The 12605-nt window shown below is 38.1% G+C and overlaps 1 protein-coding gene across 1 annotated transcript in view; it reads right to left on the bottom strand.

The window, feature by feature from the left end:
• The window catches only part of LOC140272835 (interferon-induced very large GTPase 1-like), a 35619-nt gene that overhangs the window by 22541 nt on the left and 473 nt on the right, over positions 1 to 12605 (bottom strand). Inside the window, exons 2-7 of the mRNA XM_072368314.1 lie at positions 11621 to 11721; positions 11503 to 11540; positions 11162 to 11270; positions 10448 to 11023; positions 8381 to 8418; positions 7706 to 7799 (exon numbers count right to left, since the gene is read on the bottom strand). Of these exons, the coding sequence (XP_072224415.1) occupies positions 7706 to 7799; positions 8381 to 8418; positions 10448 to 11023; positions 11162 to 11270; positions 11503 to 11540; positions 11621 to 11705 (940 nt within the window). The 5' untranslated portion in view covers positions 11706 to 11721. The remainder of the gene's footprint in view (positions 1 to 7705; positions 7800 to 8380; positions 8419 to 10447; positions 11024 to 11161; positions 11271 to 11502; positions 11541 to 11620; positions 11722 to 12605) is intronic.

The raw sequence follows: 12605 nt of genomic DNA on the forward strand, positions 1-12605 counted from the left end.
CCCCTGCATTGTTCATTTTTTATTTGAATGACCTTTCTAAGCAGTTAAATCTGTGTAGAACTGGCTGTATGGTTGGAGACACAGTTGTAAAACACTTGACGTATGCTGACGACTTAGTGGTTTTTAATCCAAGTTCAGCTGGTCTTCAGAAGCTGCTTTATGTATGTTTGGTACATAGTGAACTACATGACGTTAAATTCAATCCATCAAAAAGTGTAATTCTGATATGTCGCACTAAAGAAGACTAATATAGGGCTTTCCCTAATTTTAAGCTGTCTGGGATCTTACTGAACGTCTCAAATGAAGTAAAATATCTTGGTCATGTGCTGACAGACCGTCTTTCAGATGATGAGGACATTTACCGTCAGGTTCGAAAGTTATATGCTCTCTGTGAGAGGATTCTTAGCTTTCTGGCCACAGCCCTATTATTCCATGGTCACCATAGTTCCCTCCTCAGCAGCATCATCACAGGATCATTTAAAACAAACCATTGGTCCACTCAACCTTTTTTTCTTCACTCCACCAGTTCTAGAAAATTCTAACTTCTGATTTGGACTTAAACCTAAAGAACTAACTAAATTCCTTCTGAACTGGGTAATACCTCTTGAGTTGGAAAGGGGCTTTCCAGTCACTGCACACTGCTTCCTGACAAGCTCTCATTGGTTAGCAAATTCAACAACTAGTGTGTTTATGCTTGTTCATTTAGGCGGATGCACATGCATACAGAGATGCTACCTGGTGCACATGTAAGTGCTGTATCAGAGGATTGTCCCCACTGGAGGTGGGGCACAGCCAAGAATTAAAATATTAGTCCAGATTTTTTCATTTTAATTTGGCCCAGATGGAGGTTACTGCATTTTTTTTATATGGGATGGCTTCTTGAACTTTTTTATTTCATTTAATTTTTTTGCATTAAAGCATCCATCCATCCATTTTCTATACCCACTTAATCCAATTCAGGGTTGCGGGGGGCTGCAGCCTATCCCAGCTACCACTGGGCGAGAGACAGGTTACACCCTGGGCAGGTCGCCAGTCCATCACAGGCCACACAGAGGCTTCTCTATTATGTGACGCAAAATCTATTTATTACATTAGAAAGAAAAAAAATCTTTTCAGAAAGAGATTTCTTTGGATTTAACTTTATTAGGTCAAAATATGTTGATTATAACATGGGTGATATATCATTTAAAAGAATATCAAGTACATAACTGCTGAATATAACATGAGAAAGAAGCCATTCATTCACTGAACAAAAAAATAAACATTCAGGGAACAAAACTTGATCAAAACAAAAGATTCACAAAAAAAAAGAAAAAGAAACTTTAAAATGTTGAAATAAGAAGTTTGCTGCTGTGGGGCCAAATACTTTGTGACATGAAAGCTCACAAAAATGCCACAATTCAGATATGCATGTTCTATTAATCTTTGTAATGAGACCAAAACTATAAGAAACAAAATGGAAAAACTCCAACAAACTGTGGCTCACGTGTCCTCTTTCAAATGAAGTAAATCAAACACTTTTGATTTTTTTAAGACACCAACTCCCAACATGACATCCTGCATTCTTTCCATTTAAACTGGAGGGGTGACATTTTTCTCCTTTACTCTATTTTCAAACTTGGATTAAACCTCCAGCTTTGATGACATGTGTGATAAGATTAGAAAGATTTAATAAAAACTGAAAAAATATATAGTATGTAAATATATAGTAATAGTTTACAGTAAAAATAGTAAAACAGGAGTCCAGTCACAGCCAACAGCCTGGTTTCATCAGAATCTGTCCATGTGATGAACTCAGAAATTCTCTTTTCATTTCTTCTTTAAATTCCCTCCTGATGAATTTTCATAATGTTTGAAACAAAGAAAGTGAAAAACATTGTATGAACTAAAACTTCTTATTCTGATCTCTTAAATATAACTCAAAACCAGAAAGAACTTGGTACATATATTTATTCAGACAGGGGAAGAGAGAGATGAATGAATTCTAGAAAGCAAAATGAACTCTGCACACAGTCTAAACTTGCAAAAAGCATGAATCTGTCATATTTCAGAGTCAGACCTTCAGACAAAGTCTTCATTCTGATCTGTGCCATAATTTATATCATCATCTTAAAATGAATCACTAATAATCAGACGGACAACATGCTGAAGTTCCCTTCAAGCCATATCCACAGATCCTTACACATCACAATCTAGGATAACTAACTCTGTTTAGAACTGAATTAAACGTGATCAGATAATATGTGGTTTATTCTTGGCTTCTTCCTAAACATTTCCATTGAATGGAAGCAGATAGAGCTGCAATTTGCTGCAGTTTTATCACAATCTGCACATTTCATCCAGACTTTCAATGGCCTCTTTTTTAGTGTAGTTTCTCCACTCACTGGGAATTTCTCCTCTGCCCTGGAATTTCAAGTCATAGTGGTCTTCCAGTTCCTTTTGAAAGTGACAGACAAACCATTTCCAGTATGCCAGCATAGATGCATCTGCTGTAATCCTCCATGATGCATACCTCTCCCCAGCAGTTGGATACTGTTTGTAAGCTATTCTCTCCTCTGAGTCATGATTGGGGCGGAAATATCTGTCACTTCCTACTAATGTGGTGCAGAAATCAATGACCAGATCCACTGTGCCTCTTGTGTGCCATCCTTCAACTCCAGATGGTCGATGAAAAGGAACACTGTGTTTTTCAGGACTGTGATCCTTAAGGGTGTTGATGCAAACGGCTGCACAGAATGGACATCGTTCCCAGCAGCAGTTACACAGCTGCTCAATGAGAATTTGGTCGGGCTTCTGCCTGCACTCCTGCACCATCTCCAGAGAGAGGCGACTCATCCCTTCAACGATGGATTTAAGGCCTTTCTCTATCTCTTCTCTTAGAAAATCAAAATTGTTGATATCTCTGAAGTTTTTACAGCAAATGGTATCAAATGCCAGCTTATTCAATGAAGCAGAAAATTCCTTCATCCACATGTCTACATCTCCTGACATCTTTTTGACTTTCTCAGTTGCTTCAAATAAAGCTTGACTGGCATGTTTGCTGATGTCGTCTGCATTTTTCTTGAGTATCTTCAGTCCTTTGTCTTTGTGATTTGTGAACATGTATTTCTTTACTTCTTCTTTTATGAAAGCCTCTACTTGCCTTCTTGGATTTTGTATGTAGGTGATGAATCTACTGAACTCTGCTTTCTCTGCTAGAGACGTCAACACGTGTTTCTCCAGGTTCAACCTGTTCCCACTGAATGCTGGGTAATTGCACCTCATTTCTCCTGCGAGATCAACAGCAGTCTTGTTGCAGACAGCCTCATGGGCAGAAACCTTCAGTTTTTCACAGATCATTTCTCCAAACACCACAGCAGATGAGTTACCTTTGCAATAGCTTCTGAAAATGTTGTAATACTCCTTTTTCTTGCTGTCCAAATATGTGAGAGCGTCATTGTTGCGTTTGTATGTGTTGTGAGACTGTAGAAGCCAACTTGCTGTCCTGTCAAAAACATACAGTGAGAGATCAACTGTAAACTCTTTCTTAAATGTAAATTTCTTGCCTGATTCAAATTCTGTCACTTTCTTTTGAACATGTTTGGCCACTTCTTGCAGGTAGGTAGATCTGTAGCCTCTTGTTGCAACAGGTTTGTTCTTGATGGCCTCAAGAGATTGTCGTTCTACATCATTAATGAGGGATTTGATCAGTTTCTGTTCTTCATGTGGAAAAGGATTCCTGGATTCATTTTGTCCCTCATTTTGTTGTGCTGGCGAAGCAAGTCCTAACATTTGTTGGAAATAACCCAATGCAGATGTCATATAACCTTTGCCTTGTCTAGTTGTGTCCTTGGTTTCCCTCTTACTTTCTTGATATTGTTGGCTTTCGCTATAGAGTTTTTGGTACTTCTTTTGAGTTATGTAACCCCAGTAATTCCCAGCTTCTGACAGGTTTTTGTATCTTCCATTCCTTTTTGACTCATTGATGAGAGACCATTCAGTCCCAAGGTCTTGAAGGACAGCTGACTGATCTTCTTCCATGTTGATGTCCTCAATGGGTTTCGTATCTGAGGTTAATTCAGTAACCCAGTGACTCCAAACAGAGTCAAACTGAGCTTTGAGTTCCTCTTCATTTTGTACCACGTCTTTTAACATGTGTGCAAGTTCTTTGCTCTTTTGCAGCAGGTTGGTCTCAAACTCCACCTTCTTACTGTCCATCTTTTTACGAGCATTCTTCTGCTGAATAACTTCATCCAGTTTTCTTTTCACTCCTCTAATATGATCCTCGTGAAACTCCTTGATTTTGTTGTCAAATCGGCCCCGCCACTGAACCAGGATTTCTTTGTCACTGTGATCCTCAAAGTAAGCAGTCATATTTTTCTGAATTTCCTCATATGTTTTGCTCATTTCTTTGGAAAGATAACTGAGATCAACCTTGTCAAGTTGTCCCTTTTCAATTCTGGGATAAAGCTCGTTTTCAAGGGTCAGCATCTCACTCCTCAGGGCCCAGGTCCAGTTCCCATACTCAACCTCAAGTTTTCTGTACACTGCAATTTCTTGAGTGTTTTTGAAGCTGAAAACAAAGTGTTCATTCATCAACGCATTCCACAGGTCCTGAATTTTGCTGTTTAAATGAGACAAAGTGGTCCCAGCAGACTTTGAGGCTTTAGATAGGATGGTTTTTTTCAGTTCTTGGACACTTTCACTGTAATCAGGATTTGGAGGTGCCATCGGTGGACTTCCCTCCCATAACTGGGCAAAGTATTTCACATCTTTTTGCACATCAAAAGCAATGACATCACTGAAGCACTCAACATCACACGCCTCCTCTTTGGCAGCTAGTTGAGCCATCTTGTCCAGTTTTTCTTGCAACCGTCTCTTTCCATCCATGTTTTTCTCTGCAGCTGCGATATCTGTAACATTCTGGTGAACAAACACACAACTTGGAGAAAGCTCAACTTTCTTCATCCTCATGAAAGCCTGAACAACAATCTGCAGGACATCTTGCATGTCAGCTGGATTCTCACCAAAGATGTTGATCAATGTCATGTTTCCCAAGCCAACAACAAAAGTTGCCAGCTCGTTGTCATGGTGAAGAGTGGCGTTACCTGCCAACTCAAGAGCACGCAGTCCTTCAGTGTCAACTACGAGAAAATAGTCGAATTTGAAATCTTCCTTGAGTTCCTCTGACAGTTTGACCAGCTGCATGTAGGCACCTTTGGTGCACCTGCCAGCACTCACTGCAAACTGCAGTCCAAACATGGCATTCAGCATGGTTGATTTTCCACTGCTTTGTACACCCAAAACTGACAACACAAACACTCTCTTGTCACCCAGTTTCTTGATGACTTCTTGTAAAAGACTAGAGATCCATATCAAAGGAACCTGACCAGCATCGCCATCCATCAGCTCCATCGGGTGTCCTGATATCATCAGATCTGCAGCCAGCTCAGGGTATTTAACCCAATCATCCGGTTTTCTGTGCGTTTGTTCCTTCTGAGATTTATGGGCTTCGTAGATCTGTCCCATTTCTCTGAAGATGTGCTCCAAGCCAAATGTTGCTGACTGCAGCTTTTTTGATAACTGTTCAAGCTCAGTTTGTTTGTTCGTTAGCAGAGCAGATTTGTCATGTTTCTTCTTCAAAGTCAAAACCTCAGACCATGTTTCGTCATAGTTTTGGAGAATTGAAGAAAGATCATCTGTGGAGAGGCCATCTATCAGGATCTGAGTCCACTTAAGAAAGTATTCTTTGGCTTTTGGTGGCAAACCCACGAGGCTTTCAGTGAATGACTTCATCAGTTCACTGTTGGAAGCAGCACATTGTTTCTGTCGAATGTGCTTGAGTTGCTGTTCCTTCTGACCTTTTTCCTTCTCAATGTGACCTTTCAGGTGATACAGTTCTTTGTTTATTCTGCACCACTCATGCCAAAGTTGGCCTTGACAAGGAAGAAATGTATCTTTGATCTTGGAAACATCCATCCCCTGAATCAGTTTTACTACTTTCATTGCAGCAGATTTCCCTTTCTGGCAGACTGTGCCATCTTCATCCACTCTGATTCCAGACACCTCAGCCATAGATTCAAGCCGGAAGGATTTATGAGGTGCAGACAAAAGTTTTCTGATTATGCCTTTCAGCTCTTCAGAAACATCTGACTGGCTTCTGTCTTTCAGGCCCAGTTTGTATTTGTGTGCTTTCATCTGAGATGCACCACAGTCACTGTCAGCAATGAGAATAATTAGAGGCTTTGGAGACATGTAAAGCGTCTGTATGACTGCACTACTGCCATGACTTTTTTCCAGAGTTGGTACCAGAACAACAACGACAGAAGATTTTTCAGTCAGTATTTCACGCTGCTTTTCAATTGATAGAGAATCACCGTGAAGATTACAGAAGGCAATGCAGTCATTGAAGGACTCGTTGGGTTTTCCAGCAGGGCAGTACCAGGCTACCTCTGCCACACCAGCCATCAAATGACGAGATTTGGTGCTACCTGGACAGTTTCTGTGAAAGAAGGCGCTGTGTCGGTTGTTGATCAAAGTGTTCATGAGCTGAGATTTAGACTGAGACAGTGAACCCAGGCGGAAAAATGACACCATGGGTGTCTCAGCTTTGCAGATGGGCATGCTCTTCATGATTGGCTTGGAATCTTCTTTGCTTTGATTGGATACTATCTTCCATGTTTTTGTTATTTGCCTGAACGTCCACAGAGGACACTCGATGTCCATTGTGATGGGGTCAGGAACAAGCAAAGGTAAGGCATACTGGCACTGTGACACCTTTGTGATCATGTTTTGCTGAAGGAAGCTGTTTGAGCAGTGAAATACTGCCATTTGAACATCCATGGGGTGCACGTGAGCCTGTTTTGACTGATCAATGTCTACACTGGTGCTATAGAGACCATCAAAGTTACCGTCATCTGTATCAACAGTGTCAGATGTTGGAAAAGACTCTGAATAACTCACCTCAGAACCATCTTGCAGTACAGGGATATATCTGGCTCTGTGATCTAATGTCATTAACCTCTGAAGAAAAGTATGAGCCAGATCCTTTTCAAGTGTATCATTGCTCTGTGTCACAGGTGGACCTATTTTAAGAAAGTCTGCTGGTGACATCTTGTGTAGATATTTGTGCTGAAGGTGAAGTCTGCCGAGCAGCATTTCAGTTTCTTTTTGCCGTTTCTTTCTGTTTTCTTCAGAAATGTCCCATGTCTGCTGAAAATAATAAATCAATAAATTATATTTAACTGTTTGTAAAATATAAATAATAGATTATCCAAAAGATCATGTGAAGTAATTAAGTGACTGACCTTTATTTCCTCTCCACTTATATCCATGTTGAAAGTACCTGCAGAAAAGAAATGATTTACCAGATTACCAGGACAGATCAGTGGGATTTTAGACAGTAATAGTAAAAAAAAAGTCTTGACACACCTATACTAAAATATGCAAAACTAGACTTAAAGTTTGGAAAAGCAGGGAAATCTAAATCTAACAGGGGAACTGAGCTAAACAGCTAATCAGAATATGGCCTTCAAAAGAGCTCATTTATAACAGTCTGAAACAACTCAAACCTTAAAATTTCCTGTACTGAAGAAACTTTCATCACTACTTAATTTCCTAAGTGTATATCCCAGCACCATTCTAGAATGTGGAATATATAACAATAGTAGTCTGATCTTGTACCAAGATTTTCATTGTACAATTAAAATCTTTCTGGAAAAACGACCTTTCTCCTTTGTTTCATGTGGAACAGATTTGACTTCAGACTGTCCTGGTGTGTTGTCATCACTCTTCTCTGAGCGTTCAGCACCATCGTGTTCCTTTAATGGATCACAAGAAGAAATGTACACATTTAACTTTACTTATGAAGACTGAATGTCAGGAATAATCACATCAGCAAAATAAAACAATTATAAGACAAGCAGGCAATATCGAAGTTCAGTCCTTCAAGGTTTTATTTTAATTGACTTTCTGAAATCACTTTTTTGTTATTGAGGTTACAGATGTGTGGCTGTTTAGTTCAGTAAATTGTGAGGAGTGCTTGCAGCTGAAGGTTTACAGAATTCCCAAATAAAAAAGTTCTATTTATATCACCAATAATTCTGAAATCTGGGTAAAATGCAAATGTTTGATTAAAGCATTAGAATAGACAGATACGTCTACTAAGCTTTCACCTTTTAACCAAATTTATCCCAATTTTAGCCGAAATGTCTTTGGATCTTAAAGATGCTTTTAAGACACCTTTTCAACCAATTGAAAAATAAATAAATAAAAGAAACAAAAATTGTCAGTTTTTTCATTTTACTGGAGGTTAACCTAAGATTAGATAAAATAAATAAAAGCCTGACAAACACTGTGTACTAAAATTATATGAATGAATCACTGGGTAAGTGAAACTTACCTTTAACTTGATTTCAGGGCCCGTCTTCATTTCTTCTGCTGCATGATAATGAAGGAAAAAAGCAGACTGCATTAGTTCAATATTTGAAAAGTGACAATTCAAAGCGCAGCATCCTACAATCAGTGAATCTACAAATATCTGTTCTTTAATCCCACAACTCTCAACCTCCCCACATAACACGCATCCCTTACATTTCTGTTGATAGTACTGTATATAACCCTCCCACCCCCTAGATGTTTACTTAAATATTTTTATTTATCCTCAATTTATTTTACTCCATTTTATTAATATTTTGCAACCTTTAAAAGTTGAGTTATTTGCAATTCACATTTCACTGCTAGTGTTTGCCGCTAGCTGCAGGGGACGAATAAAGATTCTTGAAAAACTTTCTTGAGTATGACATCTGCTCCGGAGTGGAAACAGTGTTTGCCTTCATCCCCTGTAGGGGGCAGTAGTGCATAGGTACAGTGGCCCTGAAGTGCAAATCACAATGACAAAAGAGAGCACAACAACATTAACCAAAACGGAAAAGCTGGGTACCCTCGGGCGACATGAATCGTCACTGATTGGACGGGTGGTGGTCCGTCTTTTAAACCGGAAATACTATGTTTTCAAAATATAAGCCTGCAAGTGACAATGTACGTGCTAATATTAAAGAATATTTTGATGCGAATATCCCGTCTTACATGCCGTTTTATCTCTTGATGTAAACAAAAAGGTCTCAAATGATATTGACAAGAGGTTATTAAACTTTATAAGGAGGAACAAAAACCACCATATTAAAAAAAATAAAAATAAAATCAGCAATAATAAGCCATCAAGAACCCATCTTCACTTTGAAACTTCATACCAAATTTTATTTTCTCAAAATTAGGAGACCTAAATTTCTTTTGACTTTGTAATTATGTTGAAAAAAATCCCCTCAAAACTACTTTCATAAACAGATGCTTCTTCTTTCGTTCTTGGTCATTGATCTACAAACATAATTTCTCCCCACATAGATACAACATGTAGAACAATATTGGTATGAAGTTCCAAACTGAAGATGGGTTCTTGATAATTTGTTTTAGCCAGTTTATTTTGAAAGTATTGTTTAAAGTGTAAAAAGCTAAAAAGTTAAGGCCACCATTATCATATGAGTTCATTATTACTGTTTTTTAATGTTGTGTAACATTGTGTTTTCTCTGTTGTCGTTGTGTTTTTCACTTCAGGCCCACCGAGCCATTATGGGTCATATTTAGGGAAATCAACAAATGATACATGATTCATAATAACTGGAGGACATATATTGGGGGAAAGTGCTCTAAAAATTGAGAATTTTTTTTTTCTGTTTTTCCTCTTTTTTTTCCCCCCATTCACCCAACCACAGTATATAGTTACAAAAAAAAAAGATTGCTATTAGAATTGGCCTCATTGACCATCACTAGTTAGTTTCTTGTAATGTTAGATTGGATGCGGTGTGCTTTGTTGGAGGGCAATGAAACCCAAGTAGTTCCAGGACGTTGATTACACTTTGCATCAAGTCATAAAATATAGGACATAAAATATATTATTTGTTATTCTCCAAGAGCAGCTATCTGCCCGTATATGATCACAGCGAAAAATATACAAAATTATTTTGGGAAAGTTAAGAGATTGCTTTTTCACCCCTTGTGTAGCCTTGTGAAGAACTTGCAACCTGCCCAGGTTATACCCCACCTCTCCCACAATGGTAGCTGGGATAGGCTCCAGTGAGCAGAACTCCCTTTAGTGTTGATCTTATTTTTTGTAATATTGCAAACATTTTACATGCTTAGAAGCTATGTGAATACAAAGGACATGATGTGGTATTTTGAGCAGAAACTGTGCATTGAAACATGTTAGTTTGTCAGTGCTCCTACATTTTTTTTCCTTTTTGGCAGCAATAAGTGTCACAGTATTAATCTATACTCATGCTAATATAATTGTGAAATGATATGTGTATTTTGGTCATCATGAAAACCAGATTTATTCTGTATTTTTCCTTTTTAGTATTTTGTTCAACTTGGTAGAAAGAAAATTAAAGTTCTGTCCACACTGGAATCTTACCTGTTGTCACTCTTTCCTCTTTGTGCTTTTTGGGATCCAGGTGTTCTTTCTGCTCTTCAACATTCTCAAAAATCTGTCCGTTGTAGCATTGTGGGTTGTTTTCAGAGACCATGACGTGTATTTTTTCCAAAAGAGCAATTATCTGGTTTTCATCCATCATACTTCTTGTACATGTGTGGTATCTTTTTTCAGAAAAACTACTATCAGCTTTCAGGTCTGCCAGTGCACTTTCACAGCTTTCATCTGACTTGTGAGTCACAACTATCATTACATAAGAAAGATTTCCTTTGCCAAAAACCTTTTCTAACCACTGTATTCCTGATCTGTATTGGCTGCTGTGAAGGCCGTTTGGCAACAGTAAGATAAAGGCATGGACTGCCTGAATGGATGGGATTTCGTCAGCATTTGGAAGACCAAGCATGTTAATAACACAGATGTGCTGACCACACAAATCATACAGTTTGGATGAAAACTGCTCCATGTTTGTTTGCTTGTCATGGTCAATTAAGATGTTTTTTGATCCAATCTCAATGGAGTTGGTGTCACCAATTAACACAAGTTTGAGTTTAGGCATTACTGAAAAAAAAAAAAAAAAAAGAAAAAAAAAAAAGAGGTTCAGTAGTTAAATCACAGAGTTCTTTATAATCTGCTGAGACTACACTTCAAGTATGAGCTGTAAAATAAGCCTTACAACCAATGATCCTAAAGTATTACCTTTGTCATGGCTTGCCTCCGATGCAGTTTTGGTTTCAGTCTCCCCTTCTGTGCTTCTTTCACTCTTTTCTGAGTGTTGAGCATCATGAGGATCATTCACTGGATCACACTAAGAAAAATGGGATTTTATTTGGTGATTAGTTTCAGTTTTGAACAAATTGAGAATATGATGTATAAAACATGGAAATGGATTTTTTGAAAATTCAGGATTGCACATGTGAGTTGTGCAATAATCCTGAGCTGATAAAAAAGAAGTCATAACTTAAAAACTATGCAAATATTTATTGTTGTAAAACTGCTGTAAGGATATCTAAAAGAGGGAGAAAATATCTGGTTCTCACCTTGGTGTCATTGTTACTCTCCTCCTGGACTGCAGGGCCTTAAGAGAAAGTAAAGTACACGTAGGATTAGTCTATGAAACAAAATACCTGAAAAATGATTTTTAAATGTTTAGATTACCTTCATCACTTGTCACAGAGCAAACCAGTTTGGTTTTAGATTCTCCCTCCCCTCCTGCTGGTGTGTTGTCTTTGTTTTCCTCCATCTTATCTGCTTTTCATCTTTAAAATACAAGAGAAAGTTTCTCATGAAATTGCCATAATACTTTAACACTGCAACTGTTCAACACCATTCAAAGTGTAACCCTGATGAATCCTGCCTGCTGATATTGGCAGGGAAATGTTCCAAATACTGCTGTTCAAAAAGCTGCAGACTTGTCTTTTTTCCTGTTTTATTTGGCATGAACAGAGAGGATGCATTTAAACAACAGTGCATGACAGAGTTAATGGGTCCATTTTAGATATGTACATTGTATTTGGAGGAAAATAACAGTTACCCTGAAACACTTACTCCCTCATTGGCTACATACTTTTCTTTTTGCTGAAAGGTGGATATCTGTTTATGTTCAAAATCACTTGGAGGTTTGCTAAAGGCTGGATTTTACTTAACTTCAGAGGAGTGTTTGTTTCATGTTAATCTAAATGGAGATTCTATAAAAACTCAACCTTTGGACTGTGTCCCTTGGAAGGGCTCAACTGTGCTGCTGTTTAAAGACGAAGTCCAGCTCAAAAGCAGCTCATTTATAGGGCGTATACTTGCGCAGGTGTTCAGATTTGTATAGTTAAAATGAAAAGAAATTAAGACAAATACTGATCAATGTACATATAAAATATATATTTGAGTTAAACCAAATCAAATGTATTTGCTGATAACTTGTTATCTTTGATCTGTAGGTGTGATCTGATAAGCCAAGTTGAACTGTGAAGACAGGACTATGCACTGCCAGTCAGAAGGGTAATGGGCAGTTTTCTGTGGAGGCCACAGCTCAGTATAGTAAAGCGAGTTAGAACAGATTTGGCATGCAAAAGGTTTATTTTAAATTAAAACATTTGACACTAGTCACTTTATTTGGACAATGTGAACTGTATTGCACTACCCTTTTTTT

This window comes from Leuresthes tenuis, unplaced genomic scaffold (assembly GCF_036924035.1).
Source record: "Leuresthes tenuis unplaced genomic scaffold, fLeuTen1.0.hap1 SCAF_17, whole genome shotgun sequence".
Lineage (NCBI taxonomy): Eukaryota > Metazoa > Chordata > Actinopteri > Atheriniformes > Atherinopsidae > Leuresthes > Leuresthes tenuis.